The sequence below is a fragment of the Lissotriton vulgaris genome, chromosome 4_1, assembly GCF_964263255.1.
Source record: "Lissotriton vulgaris chromosome 4_1, aLisVul1.2, whole genome shotgun sequence".
In the NCBI taxonomy this organism is placed as follows: domain Eukaryota; kingdom Metazoa; phylum Chordata; class Amphibia; order Caudata; family Salamandridae; genus Lissotriton; species Lissotriton vulgaris.
In genome coordinates this window covers 1,864,116,594-1,864,138,680 of record NC_141691.1, presented here as the reverse complement: position 1 = coordinate 1,864,138,680, position 22,087 = coordinate 1,864,116,594, and the positions used below count along the sequence as shown (strand labels likewise).

At 47.2% G+C, this 22,087-nt stretch overlaps 1 protein-coding gene across 2 annotated transcripts in view; it reads right to left on the bottom strand.

Annotated features, from left to right (window-relative positions):
* Window positions 1-22,087, bottom strand: part of TBC1D31 (TBC1 domain family member 31) — a 696,792-nt gene that overhangs the window by 281,807 nt on the left and 392,898 nt on the right. For both annotated transcript variants that reach the window (XM_086966171.1, XM_086966170.1), the window contains exon 11: window positions 8,444-8,577. In XM_086966171.1, coding sequence (XP_086822297.1) covers window positions 8,444-8,577 — 134 coding nt within the window. The remainder of the gene's footprint in view (window positions 1-8,443; window positions 8,578-22,087) is intronic.

Genomic DNA, 22,087 nt, shown 5'->3' with positions numbered 1-22,087 from the left:
CTCCTTTCTGGTGAAGAATTGGCTTGGTAGTTTAGTCTGCCCTGTTCCCATGATGCACTGGGCCAGGGACAGACTGATTTGCATATAGCCAGGTTCTGAGCTGGGATGGGGCAGTGAGATAAATAACGGTGATGGATCAAGCCCTGATCTTTGGACTGGGTAAGAGTGGTCTGTTTAACTCAGACACTCTGTTCATCACCACCCCCTTTTTGTAAATCGGTTTTGGCCACTATAGGTGTGGCAGGGTATACTCAGACATGAGTCCCTTTCTCACTGCTCCATCAGGATTCAAGCAAGCCGGGCCGAAGAAGGCTGAAATGCCAGAAACCGGTCCCCGGTAGCTTGTCTCCTTTCTGGTGAAGAATTGGCTTGGTAGTTTAGTCTGCCCCTGTTCCCATGATGCACTGGGCCAGGGACAGACTGATTTGCATATAGCCAGGTTCTGAGCTGGGATGGGGCAGTGAGATAAATAACGGTGATGGATCAAGCCCTGATCTTTGGACTGGGTAAGAGTGGTCTGTTTAACTCAGACACTCTGTTCATCACCACCCCCTTTTTGTAAATCGGTTTTGGCCACTATAGGTGTGGCAGGGTATACTCAGACATGAGTCCCTTTCTCACTGCTCCATCAGGATTCAAGCAAGCCGGGCCGAAGAAGGCTGAAATGCCAGAAACCGGTCCCCGGTAGCTTGTCTCCTTTCTGGTGAAGAATTGGCTTGGTAGTTTAGTCTGCCCTGTTCCCATGATGCACTGGGCCAGGGACAGACTGATTTGCATATAGCCAGGTTCTGAGCTGGGATGGGGCAGTGAGATAAATAACGGTGATGGATCAAGCCCTGATCTTTGGACTGGGTAAGAGTGGTCTGTTTAACTCAGACACTCTGTTCATCACCACCCCCTTTTTGTAAATCGGTTTTGGCCACTATAGGTGTGGCAGGGTATACTCAGACATGAGTCCCTTTCTCACTGCTCCATCAGGATTCAAGCAAGCCGGGCCGAAGAAGGCTGAAATGCCAGAAACCGGTCCCCGGTAGCTTGTCTCCTTTCTGGTGAAGAATTGGCTTGGTAGTTTAGTCTGCCCTGTTCCCATGATGCACTGGGCCAGGGACAGACTGATTTGCATATAGCCAGGTTCTGAGCTGGGATGGGGCAGTGAGATAAATAACGGTGATGGATCAAGCCCTGATCTTTGGACTGGGTAAGAGTGGTCTGTTTAACTCAGACACTCTGTTCATCACCACCCCCTTTTTGTAAATCGGTTTTGGCCACTATAGGTGTGGCAGGGTATACTCAGACATGAGTCCCTTTCTCACTGCTCCATCAGGATTCAAGCAAGCCGGGCCGAAGAAGGCTGAAATGCCAGAAACCGGTCCCCGGTAGCTTGTCTCCTTTCTGGTGAAGAATTGGCTTGGTAGTTTAGTCTGCCCTGTTCCCATGATGCACTGGGCCAGGGACAGACTGATTTGCATATAGCCAGGTTCTGAGCTGGGATGGGGCAGTGAGATAAATAACGGTGATGGATCAAGCCCTGATCTTTGGACTGGGTAAGAGTGGTCTGTTTAACTCAGACACTCTGTTCATCACCACCCCCTTTTTGTAAATCGGTTTTGGCCACTATAGGTGTGGCAGGGTATACTCAGACATGAGTCCCTTTCTCACTGCTCCATCAGGATTCAAGCAAGCCGGGCCGAAGAAGGCTGAAATGCCAGAAACCGGTCCCCGGTAGCTTGTCTCCTTTCTGGTGAAGAATTGGCTTGGTAGTTTAGTCTGCCCTGTTCCCATGATGCACTGGGCCAGGGACAGACTGATTTGCATATAGCCAGGTTCTGAGCTGGGATGGGGCAGTGAGATAAATAACGGTGATGGATCAAGCCCTGATCTTTGGACTGGGTAAGAGTGGTCTGTTTAACTCAGACACTCTGTTCATCACCACCCCCTTTTTGTAAATCGGTTTTGGCCACTATAGGTGTGGCAGGGTATACTCAGACATGAGTCCCTTTCTCACTGCTCCATCAGGATTCAAGCAAGCCGGGCCGAAGAAGGCTGAAATGCCAGAAACCGGTCCCCGGTAGCTTGTCTCCTTTCTGGTGAAGAATTGGCTTGGTAGTTTAGTCTGCCCTGTTCCCATGATGCACTGGGCCAGGGACAGACTGATTTGCATATAGCCAGGTTCTGAGCTGGGATGGGGCAGTGAGATAAATAACGGTGATGGATCAAGCCCTGATCTTTGGACTGGGTAAGAGTGGTCTGTTTAACTCAGACACTCTGTTCATCACCACCCCCTTTTTGTAAATCGGTTTTGGCCACTATAGGTGTGGCAGGGTATACTCAGACATGAGTCCCTTTCTCACTGCTCCATCAGGATTCAAGCAAGCCGGGCCGAAGAAGGCTGAAATGCCAGAAACCGGTCCCCGGTAGCTTGTCTCCTTTCTGGTGAAGAATTGGCTTGGTAGTTTAGTCTGCCCTGTTCCCATGATGCACTGGGCCAGGGACAGACTGATTTGCATATAGCCAGGTTCTGAGCTGGGATGGGGCAGTGAGATAAATAACGGTGATGGATCAAGCCCTGATCTTTGGACTGGGTAAGAGTGGTCTGTTTAGCTCAGACACTCTGTTCATCACCACCCCCTTTTTGTAAATCGGTTTTGGCCACTATAGGTGTGGCAGGGTATACTCAGACATGAGTCCCTTTCTCACTGCTCCATCAGGATTCAAGCAAGCCGGGCCGAAGAAGGCTGAAATGCCAGAAACCGGTCCCCGGTAGCTTGTCTCCTTTCTGGTGAAGAATTGGCTTGGTAGTTTAGTCTGCCCTGTTCCCATGATGCACTGGGCCAGGGACAGACTGATTTGCATATAGCCAGGTTGTGAGCTGGGATGGGGCAGTGAGATAAATAACGGTGATGGATCAAGCCCTGATCTTTGGACTGGGTAAGAGTGGTCTGTTTAACTCAGACACTCTGTTCATCACCACCCCCTTTTTGTAAATCGGTTTTGGCCACTATAGGTGTGGCAGGGTATACTCAGACATGAGTCCCTTTCTCACTGCTCCATCAGGATTCAAGCAAGCCGGGCCGAAGAAGGCTGAAATGCCAGAAACCGGTCCCCGGTAGCTTGTCTCCTTTCTGGTGAAGAATTGGCTTGGTAGTTTAGTCTGCCCTGTTCCCATGATGCACTGGGCCAGGGACAGACTGATTTGCATATAGCCAGGTTGTGAGCTGGGATGGGGCAGTGAGATAAATAACGGTGATGGATCAAGCCCTGATCTTTGGACTGGGTAAGAGTGGTCTGTTTAACTCAGACACTCTGTTCATCACCACCCCCTTTTTGTAAATCGGTTTTGGCCACTATAGGTGTGGCAGGGTATACTCAGACATGAGTCCCTTTCTCACTGCTCCATCAGGATTCAAGCAAGCCGGGCCGAAGAAGGCTGAAATGCCAGAAACCGGTCCCCGGTAGCTTGTCTCCTTTCTGGTGAAGAATTGGCTTGGTAGTTTAGTCTGCCCTGTTCCCATGATGCACTGGGCCAGGGACAGACTGATTTGCATATAGCCAGGTTCTGAGCTGGGATGGGGCAGTGAGATAAATAACGGTGATGGATCAAGCCCTGATCTTTGGACTGGGTAAGAGTGGTCTGTTTAACTCAGACACTCTGTTCATCACCACCCCCTTTTTGTAAATCGGTTTTGGCCACTATAGGTGTGGCAGGGTATACTCAGACATGAGTCCCTTTCTCACTGCTCCATCAGGATTCAAGCAAGCCGGGCCGAAGAAGGCTGAAATGCCAGAAACCGGTCCCCGGTAGCTTGTCTCCTTTCTGGTGAAGAATTGGCTTGGTAGTTTAGTCTGCCCCTGTTCCCATGATGCACTGGGCCAGGGACAGACTGATTTGCATATAGCCAGGTTCTGAGCTGGGATGGGGCAGTGAGATAAATAACGGTGATGGATCAAGCCCTGATCTTTGGACTGGGTAAGAGTGGTCTGTTTAACTCAGACACTCTGTTCATCACCACCCCCTTTTTGTAAATCGGTTTTGGCCACTATAGGTGTGGCAGGGTATACTCAGACATGAGTCCCTTTCTCACTGCTCCATCAGGATTCAAGCAAGCCGGGCCGAAGAAGGCTGAAATGCCAGAAACCGGTCCCCGGTAGCTTGTCTCCTTTCTGGTGAAGAATTGGCTTGGTAGTTTAGTCTGCCCTGTTCCCATGATGCACTGGGCCAGGGACAGACTGATTTGCATATAGCCAGGTTCTGAGCTGGGATGGGGCAGTGAGATAAATAACGGTGATGGATCAAGCCCTGATCTTTGGACTGGGTAAGAGTGGTCTGTTTAACTCAGACACTCTGTTCATCACCACCCCCTTTTTGTAAATCGGTTTTGGCCACTATAGGTGTGGCAGGGTATACTCAGACATGAGTCCCTTTCTCACTGCTCCATCAGGATTCAAGCAAGCCGGGCCGAAGAAGGCTGAAATGCCAGAAACCGGTCCCCGGTAGCTTGTCTCCTTTCTGGTGAAGAATTGGCTTGGTAGTTTAGTCTGCCCTGTTCCCATGATGCACTGGGCCAGGGACAGACTGATTTGCATATAGCCAGGTTCTGAGCTGGGATGGGGCAGTGAGATAAACAACGGTGATGGATCAAGCCCTGATCTTTGGACTGGGTAAGAGTGGTCTGTTTAACTCAGACACTCTGTTCATCACCACCCCCTTTTTGTAAATCGGTTTTGGCCACTATAGGTGTGGCAGGGTATACTCAGACATGAGTCCCTTTCTCACTGCTCCATCAGGATTCAAGCAAGCCGGGCCGAAGAAGGCTGAAATGCCAGAAACCGGTCCCCGGTAGCTTGTCTCCTTTCTGGTGAAGAATTGGCTTGGTAGTTTAGTCTGCCCTGTTCCCATGATGCACTGGGCCAGGGACAGACTGATTTGCATATAGCCAGGTTCTGAGCTGGGATGGGGCAGTGAGATAAATAACGGTGATGGATCAAGCCCTGATCTTTGGACTGGGTAAGAGTGGTCTGTTTAACTCAGACACTCTGTTCATCACCACCCCCTTTTTGTAAATCGGTTTTGGCCACTATAGGTGTGGCAGGGTATACTCAGACATGAGTCCCTTTCTCACTGCTCCATCAGGATTCAAGCAAGCCGGGCCGAAGAAGGCTGAAATGCCAGAAACCGGTCCCCGGTAGCTTGTCTCCTTTCTGGTGAAGAATTGGCTTGGTAGTTTAGTCTGCCCTGTTCCCATGATGCACTGGGCCAGGGACAGACTGATTTGCATATAGCCAGGTTCTGAGCTGGGATGGGGCAGTGAGATAAATAACGGTGATGGATCAAGCCCTGATCTTTGGACTGGGTAAGAGTGGTCTGTTTAACTCAGACACTCTGTTCATCACCACCCCCTTTTTGTAAATCGGTTTTGGCCACTATAGGTGTGGCAGGGTATACTCAGACATGAGTCCCTTTCTCACTGCTCCATCAGGATTCAAGCAAGCCGGGCCGAAGAAGGCTGAAATGCCAGAAACCGGTCCCCGGTAGCTTGTCTCCTTTCTGGTGAAGAATTGGCTTGGTAGTTTAGTCTGCCCTGTTCCCATGATGCACTGGGCCAGGGACAGACTGATTTGCATATAGCCAGGTTCTGAGCTGGGATGGGGCAGTGAGATAAATAACGGTGATGGATCAAGCCCTGATCTTTGGACTGGGTAAGTGTGGTCTGTTTAACTCAGACACTCTGTTCATCACCACCCCCTTTTTGTAAATCGGTTTTGGCCACTATAGGTGTGGCAGGGTATACTCAGACATGAGTCCCTTTCTCACTGCTCCATCAGGATTCAAGCAAGCCGGGCCGAAGAAGGCTGAAATGCCAGAAACCGGTCCCCGGTAGCTTGTCTCCTTTCTGGTGAAGAATTGGCTTGGTAGTTTAGTCTGCCCTGTTCCCATGATGCACTGGGCCAGGGACAGACTGATTTGCATATAGCCAGGTTCTGAGCTGGGATGGGGCAGTGAGATAAATAACGGTGATGGATCAAGCCCTGATCTTTGGACTGGGTAAGAGTGGTCTGTTTAACTCAGACACTCTGTTCATCACCACCCCCTTTTTGTAAATCGGTTTTGGCCACTATAGGTGTGGCAGGGTATACTCAGACATGAGTCCCTTTCTCACTCCTCCATCAGGATTCAAGCAAGCCGGGCTGAAGAAGGCTGAAATGCCAGAAACCGGTCCCCGGTAGCTTGTCTCCTTTCTGGTGAAGAATTGGCTTGGTAGTTTAGTCTGCCCTGTTCCCATGATGCACTGGGCCAGGGACAGACTGATTTGCATATAGCCAGGTTCTGAGCTGGGATGGGGCAGTGAGATAAATAACGGTGATGGATCAAGCCCTGATCTTTGGACTGGGTAAGAGTGGTCTGTTTAACTCAGACACTCTGTTCATCACCACCCCCTTTTTGTAAATCAGATCAGACATGACACTAGAAGAAAAATGCTTGAGCCCTTTGTCCCCAGACTCATTGAATTCGAAAAGGAGACTTTTCCTCAAAGGCAATATCACCATGGAAGAATTCACCACTGTGATTTCTGATCAGCTAACCAGTAGATCTGCCTCGGAGGAGGGCTACCCTAGAAAGTTCTGTACAATGTGCAAAACTCATAGTGCCAATGTTCTATAAGGATTTGAAAGTGGCCAAAAAGACTGGCTCTCTAGGCCCACTTTGGAACAAAGTCATCATAAGTTCTATTTCTAAAGACGGAAAAGACATAATTGAATGCAGTAGTTGTCAGTCAATCTGCCGTATCAATGATGGTACCATAATTCTGTACAAAATCTTGGCCACTAGGTTGTGTAGAACCATTCCATCACTGGTATACCCATCCCAAGAGGGGTCTGTACCTGGACAGACTTCTAGGTACCACTTGACACTTGTACATCTCTTGCGCTTGCTTCAGGGTCGCCGAGGTTGATATCCTCATTCTATTACCTGATGCTGGAAAAGCATTCAACCATGTTACATACATAAGTCAGAGAGATTTGGCTCAGGTAACGATTTTATCTATATGGTGAAATGATTATATAATCACCCTATTGCCCAGGTGATTTGAGTGGGAATTCCATCTCAACCTATAACAAACATGGCACAGGGCAGGAATGCCCTTTATCTTCACTCCTGTTTCTGCTTATACCATAGCCTTTGTCATCTCGCGATTAGAACTTTGGTGCAGATGCTGGGGGTTCCCACCCCTGCAGGCACTGTAAAATCCTTTCTATATGCTGATCACATTCTTAACACCAATGTCTCCTAAATCTTCCCTATTTGTCTTAATGTCCATAATAGGATTTTTGTCTCCTTTCTCTGAATATGAAGTTAATTGATGGGAGAGGGAAATTGGAGGGGGCTTTGTGAGGTAATGCCCATGTTCTATGCTACATGCGAAACCCCACAGTAGATAAATTTGGCATGAAGAGGGCACAGATTATCCTAACTCTACTCAGGGAGACTAAACAACAGAGGTCTAAATAAGACAGTTGACAGTAATCTACAACACCTCTTAAAAAAGACCTTTAACAACTGTGCGCGTTGGCCACATCAACGTCTCCCACTCTGGGGGAGGGTACGAGTAATCAAGATAGTAGTAGGGTCCAGATTCAAATAGTTGTTTGTACACTGCCATTGTTGATCCAGAAAATGACTCTGAACTACATTGGTTCTGAAATCAAAATGTTTAACTGTAGCAGAAAGAAACTGAGACTGGAAACCTAGCAAACTACAAGTCCATACTGGTTCCGGAAGACTCCACCTTCCATATACGGGGTATTACTACATGGCCAACCAGCTGACCCAACTGACATGTATGTTGGTCGGCGGTGAGATTAGCCTTCTGAGCTTCACCCAAGGCTTTAACAGGCTGTACAAGCACATGTCACTACCAATCACAATTGAAAATCTGACATTAAAGACCATGTTGGGCAACTTGAAAATAATTTTAAAATATTTAAAAGTTAACCTGGATTTCACAGTCCATCAGTGGAGATTTGACCTTAAGAGACAAGACCATTCAACAGAACACTTGGGAGACTGAATGACTAAAAGAGTTGGTATATGGGACGTGTCACTCACTCAATTCTTAAATGCTCTCTGCGTCAAGTTTTGGCTTATCTCATTCGTGTCAAAGTCAACTACCCCATGGTATTAAAGGTTGTCTGGGGGCAGACCCCTTGGTCATTTTAGTCTCACATACAGAACTATCTCCATAATGGAGGATGATCAGGGTGTAGTCTTAGTGCCATACTGAGTTCCTATTGATCACATTCACGCTAAACCTGTTGTTTTGGCCACTAGAGCTTTCTGGCAGTCGACACTGTAAAATTACTCGCATACAACGACTGGATGACTTTGTTTACCTCCCATGACAAATCCATTAGAAAGATCAATTCATACATGGTGCTCACTCACCTATTACAGTGGCAATAACTTCAAAGCAGATCAGTTGGTTGTTCTGGAATAATTTCACAAATGGGAATGCAAGTAGTGGAAGGTATTGTGTCTCACCAAAGATGGCTGACCAGTGAGACAATGCTGACAGAGTTCTGTAGAGAGTGAGAAAAAGAAAAACAGTCCAATTGCTTGGTTTGAATGTGACACACATTTCAACTTTAACTTTGATAACTTGATAAAAACACTATTGAACTGAAAATTGTACATAATGTTCTTTTTAACTGGCACTCTATTATCTGGAGGGTCTATACGAAACCCTGACCGGAGGGGATAAAATCAGCCTGAGGGACTTCGTGGTAGATCTCTCAATCCCCTAGTGAGGAGGGATGCGAGGAATGTTTTAGAAGCAGGGCACACGAAGATAGAAATCTCGGAGGTTATGGGCCAAATGAAAGGGCAGAAATCTCCAAGCCCCAATGGTCTGCCTGCAGAGTACTTCAAGTGTGTTCAACACTTCGTGGCGGCTTCAATACAAGATATGTTTTACAAAGCCCATCAAGACTAGGTCCTTCCGTGGGATCCAAGAAAGGCCACAATATCGCAGATTCACGAGTTGGGGAAGCCCTCTGGGGAGTGTGCCTCCTATCGGCCAATCTCCTGGCTCAACCTGGAGCCTCAGACTTTGGTGAAAGTCCTTGTAAATCGTTTGATGAAAGTGATAGACTGCCTTGTGGAGACAGACCAGTCTGGAGGCGTTCAACTCCCTTGAATGGCATTTGCCCAAACTATATGCCCTGGGTCGGGCTGCCCTATAAACATTCAATCGCCAGTTAAATCGGCGGTCTCTACGGAATTCAGCCTCAGCAGCAGCACTTGCTAGCCGCTTATATCCTATACCTTTTGGGTGGCAGTTGAACCACAGGCAGTTTGGATCCACCAGGACACACTCCTTAGGGGGATGCGATGGGATACTGGGTGGAAAGATTTTATATCCCTTTATGTGAATGACATACTGCTGTACCTGTCTGACCCATACCACGAATTCCCACATTCTGACTTTTTTGGGTCTTACTCAATACTCTACATCAATTGGTGCAAATTGAAAGTCTACCCACTCTCGCAAGAGGGGAAGAAAGGAGCCTTGAACTATAACCCTAGATGGACTTAAGTACTAGGGCATTTTTATGGCCACAGACAAGGAGCTATTTATCTGGGAAACACCAGGGTCCTGGATAACTACAGAGGGGATGTGGGTTGGGGGTGGAAGCTCCTGTTGTCGCTGCTCAGCATAGCCGCCCTTTTTAAGATGATCCGCCTGCCGACATTTCTTTACATCCTACAAAGCATTCCCTCTGAGGTTCCAGAGGAGTTTTTCAAAGCATTGGACGGTGTGGGCAGAACCTTATTGTGGGATGGGAAGCACCGCGAGGTTAGTCCTGCTCATGCTGACAAGGAAACCCCTAAAGAGGGGGAGTCCACTTCAAAACTTGAGTCTCTACTACTGGGCGACCCAGCTCCAGGTAGTTAATGATTGGGTTTTCTCATCCCAACAACAGCCATTACTAATGGTAGACCAGCAGACAATGGACCCTGAGTCTCTGGAATATGGAGTCCTACGATCTCCCCAGATTAGTTCCACTGTAAGACAAATATACTCAACCTTGCTACACAATAGTCCTTCCCCACTCCACTGCATAAGGGGTAAATGGGAGGAGCTACCCCGTAAGGTGGCGATCAGGACTGGAGTCCAGCTGATAAAGTTGAAGATTCTGCACAGGGCATACTACACAGGGACCAGGCTGTTTCTTATGGGTAGAATAGAGACAGACCATTATCCATGGGTATTGACACAGAGGAACACTACTCCATACGATTTGGAGCGACCCGAAGATTCAGGGCTTTTAGAAGGAGGTGCGGCATAATATCTCAGATACTCTGGACATTGCGATACACCTCTCACCCCAATTGGTGGTCTTAGGAGTGCGAGGAGCCCAGACACTAGAGTGATATATGCTCCTTTTTAGCAATGTCGCTCGGACAATGGTGCAATGTGACTTGATGCCGAGATGGGAAGTAAAATAAGCCCATCTCTACGGTAATGGGAGATGGGTATGGATTGGTGCATGAGGGCTAAAAAAATAATATCTGGGGCCAGTAGAGGATGCGGCTTCCTGAGAGCTCCAGAGGCAAATACTGATATAGTGGAATGGGATGGGGGGTTTAGACAGGAACACAAGGCGGAGGGGGCTTCTTTGATGGTCTTTCCTACTGCACCAAATCCAGTTGCTGATCCATCCCTTAACTAGCGCCGAGACGCCCACGGGTATTCGCCGCGCTCTACAAATGTCAATAAATAAATAAATAAATAAATAGCTGCACTCTTGGGGATGTAGCCTTATACATTTTGATAAAAGTGGGGATGTTGGAATAAAGACTGGGCTAGTTAGCCTTGACCAGCTTTTGAGTGGATGAAGAACTGAAAGCACCTGGATTCCCTCTCGGGTGATTAGCCATACTTTACAAATCCCTATTAACAGAAGATTCGGACCTACCTGATAGCCGATCCACCTAAGATGCACCTAACTATGCGGCAGCTCAAGCTACATTCTTCTCCGCAGCAGCAAAATCCTGTTCAGCTAGACCTCTCACGGAAGGTTTTTTGCCTCGTGCAGCCCTGGTCTTCTACAGCCTGTAGCTTCATCCCACCATAGTTCTATTTCCAAAAAAGTGACAAAGTACGCAGGTAGAAATCTTCACAGCAACTTCTTCCAATGGCTTCCTGATTACAATGCCTCCTCAGACATTGCCGGCTGCCCTGCCCCACTGAACTTTACCTTCTCGTAAACTTTTCTTTAAAAATTCTTCCAAGTCTGAAACCGGGCATAACCTTAGACTTTGCCACAGTCTTGCGCGACCAGATACCTGTGGGTGTCGCTTTGATGTTTTTGGGGTTATTTTACTCGTAAAACTCTAACATTCATAACTCCGGTTCTAATTATTATGATTTATTTATTACAATTTACAGAATTTTTCTATAGTACTAAATAGGAAATAGCACTTTAATGTTCATTGTAACAATACCCTGTTGATTAATTTGCCCAAAACTTTCTGAAACATACCTTCAGAATTCAACCTTTCAGCGTGCCAACTTTAGTGCAGCCAAAATGTATAAACCAGTTGCTTCTGCATATAATATGGAAAATACCTTTTTTCAAATATTTATCTTTTTTTCATCCTTTTACAAGCGTGCACATTTACAAACCAATACATAACATTGCAGCTATGTCAACAAGTCCCTCATCATCCATATGTCATGCTACAAGATCCTTAAGTATCCATGCCGGTATGTGGGCACTCACCCTCCATTGAATACATTATTCGTACAGCCTTACCCCTGTCGAACAAGTTACTTACCTTCTGTAATGCTTTTTCTGGTAGATACAGTATCTGCCTGTGGATTCTTCACCTTGTGAATATCCCCTTGCGTCAGCAACATTCGGAAATTCTTTTTTGTAGCTTTGCGCCGACGTGGACGACGTCACAGAGGCACGGCATCGCGCGCGACTCCGCTGACGTCACCAACAACATAATAGGCCCACGCCGGCGTGATGACATCAGTTCCGCCCTTTTTTCCGTGCCTTCGAGGCACACGGATGGACCGAGAACAGTAGATATATACACAGTATACAATAGTCAAGATAAAACACACAGTGTACAGACAATGCAATAATCCAAGAAGAATAACATATAAACATTTAAACATTGTCATTATCTATGGTATAAAAGAGTGGACAACGGGGAGGCGGTGGGCATGTGAGGAATCCACAGGCAGATACTGTATCTACCAGAAAAGGCGTTACCGAAGGTAAGTAACTTGTTCTTCTTATAGATACATCTGCCAGTGGATTCCTCACCTTGTGCATAGAGTCTCACAGCAGTCCCCACTCCTGGAGGAGGGTGTCCACTCTCCTATACCAGAAAATCCTGGAGAACAGAACGAGCAAATTGGCCGTCCCTCCTCACTTCGGCATCCAAGCAGTAATGCTTCGCGAAAGTGTGGAGGGAGGCCCAATGTGCCGCTCTACAAATGTCCTCCACAGGAACACCCCTAGACAAAGCAGATGTTGAAGACTTTGCTCTAGTAGAATGAGCCCTTATACCCTCTGGAGGTTCCTTACCCGCCAGGGAGTAGCAGATCTTGATGCATAGTATGATCCATCTTGAAAGTATGCGCTTGTGCACAGCTTTTCCTTTTTTGCAGCCAGCAAATCCAACAAACAGCTGGTCATCCACCCTGAAATCTCTTGTTCTGTCCAGGTAGAAGCTCACCGCCCTCTTGGGGTCCAGGCGATGAAGTGTCTCCTCCTCCTTGGAAGGGTGAGGGGGAGGATAAAAGGTAGGGAGGGTAATGGACTGTCCTAGATGGAAGGGAGTTACCACCTTTGGCAGAAAAGCAGCCCTGGTCCGAAGTACCATTCGTTCAGCATGAATGGTCAAGAATGGGGGCTTCGAACTAAGAGCTTGAACCTCACTTACCCTCCTTGCCGAGGTAATACCAACCAGGAAGACCGTCTTAAAAGACAAAAGTCTCAAGGGACACGTGTGCAAAGGCTCGAAAGGAGAACCCATCAGAAAAGTAAGTAACAGATATAAGTCCAATTGAGGCACAATAAAGGGAGTAGGAGGAAATTTATTTGTAAGGCCCTTCAAAAATCTTAAAACCACAGGAGATTTAAACAATGACGGATGATCCAGCAAACAGAGAAATGCCGACAAGGCCGAAAGATAACCCTTGACTGTGGCAACAGCAAACCCTTGCTGCGCCAAAGAAAGAGCAAACTGTAGTATATCAGACAAACAAGCCTTTAAAGGGTCAACAGATTTCTCTCCACATCAAGTGACAAATTTAGACCATCTGTATGAATAGATAGATTTGGTGGAGTCACGCCTGGCCGAAAGAATGACATCCACCACATCATGTAGGAGAGAAAAGGAAATCAGGTTGCCCCGTTCAATCTCCAGGCATGAAGGTGTAAGGTCTGGAGGTGGGGGTGTAGAACCTGCCCCTCCATCTAAGAGAGGAGATCTGCCCTGAAAGGGAGACGGAGCGGTGGGGACGAGGAGAGGTGGAGAAGATCTGTGTACCACACCCTTCTTGGCCAATCCGGGGCGATCAATATGACTTGGGCCCGGTCTTGGCGAATCTTCCTCTGAACACGAGGAATCAAGGGTATGGGAGGAAACGCGTAAAGGAGTTTTGTGCCCCAACTCAACTGAAACGCGCCCCCCAACGCTTCCCGCATCGGATACTGGAGGCTGCAGAATGACGGGCAGTGAGCATTCTCGTGAGTGGCAAACAGGTCCACCTGAGGAGTCCCCCACGTCCAAAAAACGTGACAAACTAACTCCGGATGGAGCCTCCACTCGTGGTCGGCTGAGAACTGCCGACTGAGACTGTCTGCACAAACGTTCAGAACTCCGGCCAGATGATTTGCCATCAGACAAATCTGATGGTCCTGAACCCAGGACCAGAGACGCAGAGCCTCTCTGCAGAGACACTGCGACCCTACTCCTCCCTGCTTGTTGACATACCACATCGCGGTGGTGTTGTCCGTCAGGACTTGAACTGACCGACCGCGAAGGGAAGGGGGGAAGGCCTGGAGTGCCAAACGTATCGCCCGCAATTCCAGAAGGTTGATGTGAAGCAACCTTTCCTCTGGAGACCAAAGACCCTTGACCTCCAGATGAGCACCCCACCCTGGAGTGGATGCATCTGTTATCACTGTAGCCACAGATGGAGGCAGTTGAAAGGGCTTTCCTTGAGACAGGTTGCCTTCCACTCCCCACCAAGTCAGATCCAGTGCAGTTTCTATGGAGATCCTCACAGACTCCCTGAGATCTCCGTGGTGCTGATACCACTGCCTGCGGAGGCACCACTCGAGTGCCCTCATGTGCCAGCGTGCATGGTTGACCAACAGAATGCAGGAAGCCATCAGACCGAGCAGGCAAAGGACCTTCAGGACTGGAACGACCACTCCATAGTAAAATAAAGGAATCATTTCCTGCATGTCGCGAATCCTTTGAGGTGGAGGGAATGCACGACACACAGTTGTATCCAGTACCGCACCTATGAACAGGTTGCGCTGGGAGGGCACCAGGTGAGATTTGGGTACATTTATCGAAAAACCCAACCTGTGCAACAACAGAGTTGTCTCTTGCAGATGATGGAGCACTATCTCTGGAGACTCTGCCTTGATCAGCCAATAGTCCAGATACCGGAATACCGGTATCCCCGATCTTCTGAGATGTGCTACCACCACAGCCATCACCTTGGTGAAGACTCGAGGCGCAGTAGTAAGACCAAACGGTAGGACCACAAACTGGTAATGTTGATATCCTACCGTAAAATGGAGAAACTTCCTGTGTGACTGCAGGATAGGAATGTGAAAATATGCATCCTGCAAATCTATTGACACCATTCAGTCTTCTTCCATCAGCGCCTGAAGAACCTGTGCAAGGGTGAGCATCTTGAACTTCTCCTGTTTTAGGTAAAGGTTCAAGATCCTGAGATCCAGGATTGGACGAAGCCTGCCATCCTTTTTGGGTATCCGGAAATACCGGGAGTAGCATCCCGGACCCCTTTCCTGCTCGGGAACCAACTCTATCGCACCCTTTCTTAACAGTGTCTGGACTTCCTCCTGCAGGAGTAACAGGTGTTCCTCCGTGCAAAAACCTTGGCAAGGAGGGTAATTTGGAGGGAATTCCCGAAAGGGAAAAGCATACCCATTTTCTACGAGATTGAGAACCCAAAGATCTGATGTAACCGATTCCCAATCCCCTAGAAAATAAGTAAGCCAACCCCCTACAGGACCCGCATGATCGGGAATGGCGGATCTAGGACTGCTTTTCTGTGGCTGGGGGGTTGGAGGAGGTGGAGGAGGAGGAGGCTTGACGTCCCCGAGGACTAACTCTCTGCTTACCCCTGTATGACCAATACAGAGGATTTTGCTGTTGCTGCTGCTGTTGACCTTGACGGTAGGGACGAAAAGAAGAACGTTCAAAACCTCTATGCCTTTTGGTAGATGAACCTCTGGTCCGCGGTCCCAAAGTAGCCCTACTGTCCTTAAATCTTTCCAAAGGTGCATCCGCCTTTTTACCAAAAAGTCCAACACCGTCAAAGGGCAAATCCAATAACGCAGCCTGAACATCCGCTGAAAAGTCCGATGACTTCAGCCAGGCAGCCCTTCTAGAGGCAACAGCAGTTCCCATGATACGAGCAACTGAATCAGCAGTGTCTAGCCCACTCTGGATCACTTGTCGTGCAGCCGCCTGTGCATCAGTCAATACCTCCTCAAAATCCTTCCTTTTGTCATCAGGAATTTTAGGAGCCAACAGTCGCAGAGAATCCATCAGGGCATGTATGTATCTCCCCATAAGGCAAGTGGCATTTGTCGATTTTAAAGCCATACTTGCTGATGAAAGACTTCTTCGCAGTCTGATCCGGTTTCTTGGATTCCTTATCCCCAGGCACTTGAGGGAAAGCACCCACAGTCTTTTTAGAACAGGCTGCCTGAATAGCCAGACTTTCAGGCGAAGGATGAGAGATTAAAAACTCAGGATCCCCAGGTGCAACGCTATACCTCCTCGCAACACTTTTAGCCACTGCAGGAGCTGTAAGAGGCTTGCTCCAAACCTCCAAAATAGGCTCAGTTAATGCCTCATTAAAGGGAAGCAATGGTTCAATAACAGAACTTGGGGAATGGAGAACCTCAGTCAAGAGATTGGATTTATATTCCACTATAGGCAAAGTTAAATTTAAAGGTTCTGCAGCCTTCCTCATGACCATGTGGTATGGCTTAACATCCTTTGAAGGGGCATCAGACACAGATGGCAGTTCTCATTAAGGAGAAAGTTCCAAACCACTTGCTTCTCCTAGATCTTCAAAACATTCCTCCTGAAGCTCACCTTCTTCCATCTCAGCCTCAGCTTCTCTAGATCTCTGCTCCTCTAGAAGGCGCTGAGCATCCATTCTGGATCTCTCTTTCAACAGCCGCGGCGTTGGATCCGTGAACGACTCAGACAGAGCCGGTATCGACGTCGGGATCGAATCCGTAGGCACAGGATGCTGTTCTCGAGGTCGACTCGGAGCCGGCGACGTCGGTATCGGCGTTGACGATCTCGGCGGCACCGAGTAATGCCAAGGCAGCGTCGGAGCCGGCATTAAATGGCATAAAGGGAGCTGGAGCATAGGAGTGGGGAACTCCTAAATTATACGCCGGAGGACCCATAGGACCCGAAGGTGCACCAGAGGGGTACCATGCTCTGGAATATACACCATACATAGCGTTTAAAAACGCAGTAGGGTCTTGACCTGGAGCAGGGAAAGGTGGGTAAAAACCCACAGATTGACCATTCGGAGGTTCCAGATTCGCCTCCTCTTCCACAGGCAAAGGGACTTCTTCATCCTCTCGAGCCGGAGACGGCGCCTGAGACGGATTCACAACCGGAGCCGGCGAATGAGCCTGCGACTCCGAAGGCGAAGCCTCACCTTCTGGATCCAAGACCACTGGTGACGGAGACACTACATCCTTCCCATGCTTCCTCTTAGGCGACTTCGGTCTAGAGCCCGAATCCTTACCAGAGTGATGCAGAGATTCATGCCTTCACTTCTTATGCTTATTTTTCGACTTCGAAGCATGATCGGAAGACGACTTCGAAGGCGACGCCGTAGGGGATCTTGACCTCGAACCTCGATCTCGACCTCTGCCTTCTCGAACGGGATCTCGAAGTCTTCTTTTCCTTACTTCCTCTTAACTTCGCCATCAAAAGTTTAGTCTCCCTCACTCGAAGTGCATCCGGATTCATCTTCTTACACGAAGAACAGCCATCCATATAATGGTGCGAACTCAGGCACCAGATACAGTCCTCGTGCGGGTCCGTGATCGACATCATTTTGCCACACTCTCCACATGGCATGAACCCGGTCTTCTTAGTCAACATTTTCAGAGAGACGCAAGAAAATAGAGAAAACAGTAACAGAGTTACCAACAGCTAGAGAGATTCCCCGAAACCGTTAGCGTCGATGACGCAGAAAAAAGGGAACTGATGTCATCATGCCCGCGTGGGCCTATTATGGTGTCGGTGACGTAGGCGGCGTGCGCGCGATGCCGTGCCTCTGTGACGTCGTCCACGTCGGCGCGAAGCTACAAAATATAATTTCCGAATGTTGCTGACGCAAGGGGATATTCACAAGGGGAGGAATCCACTGGCAGATGTATCTATCAGAAATCCAACATAACGCACATTCTTTTCTTTGTCTGTGGATATTCCATTCTCCATACCTGCTTTGTAATGTCCGCCCACCCAACAGGCCCAGTTTGGCAACAGTACTCTTGGGCAACCATCTCTGAAGGATGAGATGGAGTGTTTGTCCGTTCCACCATAGTACCCACCTCCACAAATGCTTTCAGTGTCTTTCTCCATATCCCTAAGCGCTCATTCACCTTAGCGTTTCTTCGGGACATCGTAATATGCCTCTCTTCTGCTAGGGCCCATTCAATTGTGTCTCTCGTCCAAAGTGACACTGCCATGCTTCTAGTTCCCAGCCAACCTATGGCTATTTGCCATTTCGCTAAGATCAATGCCAGGTGGAGAAATTCAAAATGACATCTTCCTCTTTTGGGGTTTGCTTATGATTCCCAATAGGCACTGCCGAAGAGAGAGGTTAAGAACAATTCCTGTTGCTCTGTGTAATAGAGCTACTAACACCAGCCAATACGTAAAAATCTTGTCACAGTACCATGTTAGATGGACAACAGCAGCTCCTCCCTAATCATAATGTGGAAAAGTTGTTGACCGACCCAAGAAACGCTACTTAGTTTAATCATGGTTAGATAGGTACAATGCACATCACTGAAATGAATTAGTCTGAATCTCGAATTACAGGTTACCCCCTTTATTAAGGTTCAGGTCTTCCTCCATTCATTAGCTGTGAGCTTTCCATTTAAATCGTCACTCCACACCGGTTTGGCTAACAGCTCCTTCTACCGTTTCTGTCTGTCTGCCATGAGGGCTTAACACGTCTAAAACCCCAAGTACCCACCCCCTCCCATACCAAGAGTCACTGGAAGGGTCTCGGCTCTGGGGTTGGGTTGCGCCTCTGGAAATTCAGTCCAGATCTCCTGGCAGCCCTTGCAATTTTTGCATACCACAGACAATGCACAATCCCCTCCAAAAAAGTCTCCGGTGCCTCCTGAAAGGAGATAACTCTTCCCAGGGATACAGGTTACCCAGTATTTGACTTACTTCCTTCCACTGTACGATTAACATGTCAAGGCCTATGTCTCTGAGTGGTTCACATGTCCCTTGTAACAATCGTTTCTCCTGGTTATCCATATCTGCTGCCCATTCAGCCGCATTTGGTATATGCGCTCCATAATACTGCATGGCTATATCACAGAGCCCCAACCCATCCTCTTACTGATCCGGTTTAAATGTATCAAGTACCACATAACTTCTTTTTCCAGCCCATACTACTGAGACCAGAAGGCCGTTCAACGTTCTGAAAGTTTCTTATGGCAAAGGGCATACAGAGTTCTGCACAACATAGAATGGGTGATTGCAACCCCTCAAGCACCTTCCTTGCGTTATATTTATCTGCTTCTCGGGTGTTGCCACAACCATTATTCCTAGGTATGTAAATGTATCCACTTCCCAATTAAGGCCAAGTTCGATCAGGTTATCTACAGGACATCCAGCAATTGTCCCAAGGGGCACCAATATGGTTTTTGTGTTGTTGATTTTCAGCCCGCCGCAGCGCCAAATTCGTCCAAGTGGGCTAAGAGCCCAAGCAAAGACTCCCTTGGCCATGACGTGTAGAACAAGGCATCATCCACGCACAAGGAAATCACATGATTGGTAACTCCCATTTTTGATTACCCAGAGCACGCTCCGGAATTTTATCACCAGCGGTTCCAGCACTAAAGCGAAGAGCAGTCGTGAGAGCAGGCATCCTTGTATTGTACCCCATTCCACACCCCAGTCCTCAGATATGAGCCCCGCTCCTAACTCTAGCTCTAGGGTAGGTTTACAACAATTTGACCCATGTACAGAAAGTTGGTCTGAAGCCCATCCAGCTCAGAACCTCCAACAGGTAGAATCAACCTATGGTGTCAAAGCCTTAGCAATGTCGACAAATACAAAGGCTATCTCTGTATGCCTATCCGGCACAAAGTGTCACACATGGGACAATATGCGTATAATATGGATGTGCTTCGGCCAGGTATAAAGCCACATTGGCCCTCATGCACCAACAATCCTACCACTGATCTCAAGCACCCAGCTAAAAATTTAGAGAGAACCTTGGCGTTCAAATTAATCATGGTCAATGGCCATAGGAGGAGGGATGGGAGGAATCTCCCCACAGCTTTACAGGGGTGTTGAATTTATATAAAATATCTACTTGTCCATGGGGCAGGTTGCTTCATAAATCTACTTGTCCTGTAACAAAATCCACTTGTCCCTTTGGTGCCATGTTGTGCAGCGACATATTATGGCAGCAATCTCATTATAAAAGAGCTCTTATATAGCCTCTCTGGTTATGCCAGGGCTCATACCCGAAGTAGTGTTCCGCAGATCTACATACTGGGACTGAAGGTAGTGGTAAACAATAGTTCCAGGGGTGGAATGTCCTTTTGAGTCTGTGCAAACCTACTAACTTGCATGTTTTAAGGGTTTTCAACAACTTTTCTCGAATTTTTTCCAATACTGAGAATTGTTGGAAATTTACTCCTGACAATGGCAGACGTAAACCTTCTTCCAGAGTTGGGAAAAAAGTGGTTGGAGGGAAAATAAACTGGCAAACACTCAGGTTTTCGCATGAGCAAATCTACACATGCATATGTAATCCTGCTAAAATGAAGTTCACAAATATTTTCTAGGAGTGCTATTTCTTGCCCTACTGCTGTAAATTCTTGTGAATTCACGAAAGCCATATAGCTGCCCTTAATGCAAGGACATAAACCAAGGGTGCACTTTGAGACTTTCTTTAATTATTGGGCCCCAATTAGGTCTGGTGTTAACCAAGACCTTAAGTGTTTATTAAAATTCTCTCTCTGTATCGGCTGGCTTCACGTGAGTGACAGCATTCTGCTCTTTCATAAGAGCATATCGGCGCACAAAGTAGTTTTGTTCAGTGCCAGTAACTAATGTGGAAGTGTGTGCTTTTTTTTAGACCAAAAGCTATTTTTGCTTTTGCCAATGTTTGTTATAATGGTGAGGGTCCGGCAGTTCTCACATCAATAAGGTTTTAACAAAACCATGCCACAACAAGTCACGTATTGCCAAAGCTAAAAAGCGGACTACCATTTCAGACCTACTGGCTTTGCCAATGCTAGTTTATGATTATTATGTTCCCAATATCTTATTGAAACTGGTTACACTGATTTTCTAATATGAATATTTTGGGGAAATACTAGCATGCATCAACACATTTTACTAAATGATGCTGCAAAGAAATGGTACCTGAAATTTTACAGTAGTTGAGCAAAAAAAATGTTTTCCTACATTCATTTTTTAGGGACATTTTATATTGAAAGCAAAGAATCATTAATCTTGCTTTCAAGCTTCTGCAAATATTTGCATCTAATCAGAGAGCATTCTCGGAGCATTATGCATAGCCTCATATTGCTAAACTTTGAAACCATGTGTACACATTTTTATTCTGGAACCAATGTCAGTAGTGCAGTCAGAACTTAAATTTACTGAGAGCGCTCAGCCTAATAATAAATGCTCTCAATTATTGAACCATAAATACAAGTTTGAACAGCATTAACATATGCACACACATATTAACTTAACTGCAGACAGTGCCTTCCTTGATCCTTAATGTGGTACTGCAAACTGCCAGCCAAAGGGTTTGTGCTTCAGGGGGTTGGGCCTGCTTGTCCCAAGGACAAAATGCACATTAAAACTTGTTGCCCTTGACCCCAAACAATATGTCCTGGGAGTCGGGCTATAGGAATTCCACATCCCTGGGCTTTAGCATTTTATTTTTATTTATTTAATCCATTTGTATGGTGCAACAGCTACCCAGAGGGTTTCCCGGCGCCTTGGAAGTTAATCAGTACCGTGTGGAATGAAACAGGGTCTTAATCTTGGTCGAATAGCCATGCCTTGATATTTTTACGAAAGGTTCTGAAGTTTGGTTCCAGTCGTAATTTTAGTGGAATAGAGTTCCATAGAGTTGGTGCCAGATATCCGAAGGAGCGTCCGCACATTCGTGCTCGTTTAACTCTCGGAACCACAAATTTCGCTAAGTGGGTTGATCTGTGATTACGGGTAAGGATGTATTTTTGGACTAGTTTACATAGATACGCTGGTGCTTCTCCAGTGTTTATCTTAAACATATAACATAATGCTTTGAACTTGGTTCTGTTGGCTATTTTGAGCCAATGGAGTTTACGAAGATGTTCAGAGACATGCGCCCTTCTTGGTAGATTCAATAGTATCCTTGCTGTCGCGTTTTGGACGACCTGTAGACGTCGTAAGATTTCTTTGTTGGAGCCAAGGAGGAGAATGTTTCCATAATCCATCCTTGATCCAATCAGGGCCTGCACTACAGTTCTTTGTGCTCCTACAGGAAGTTGCCATAGGATTTTTCTT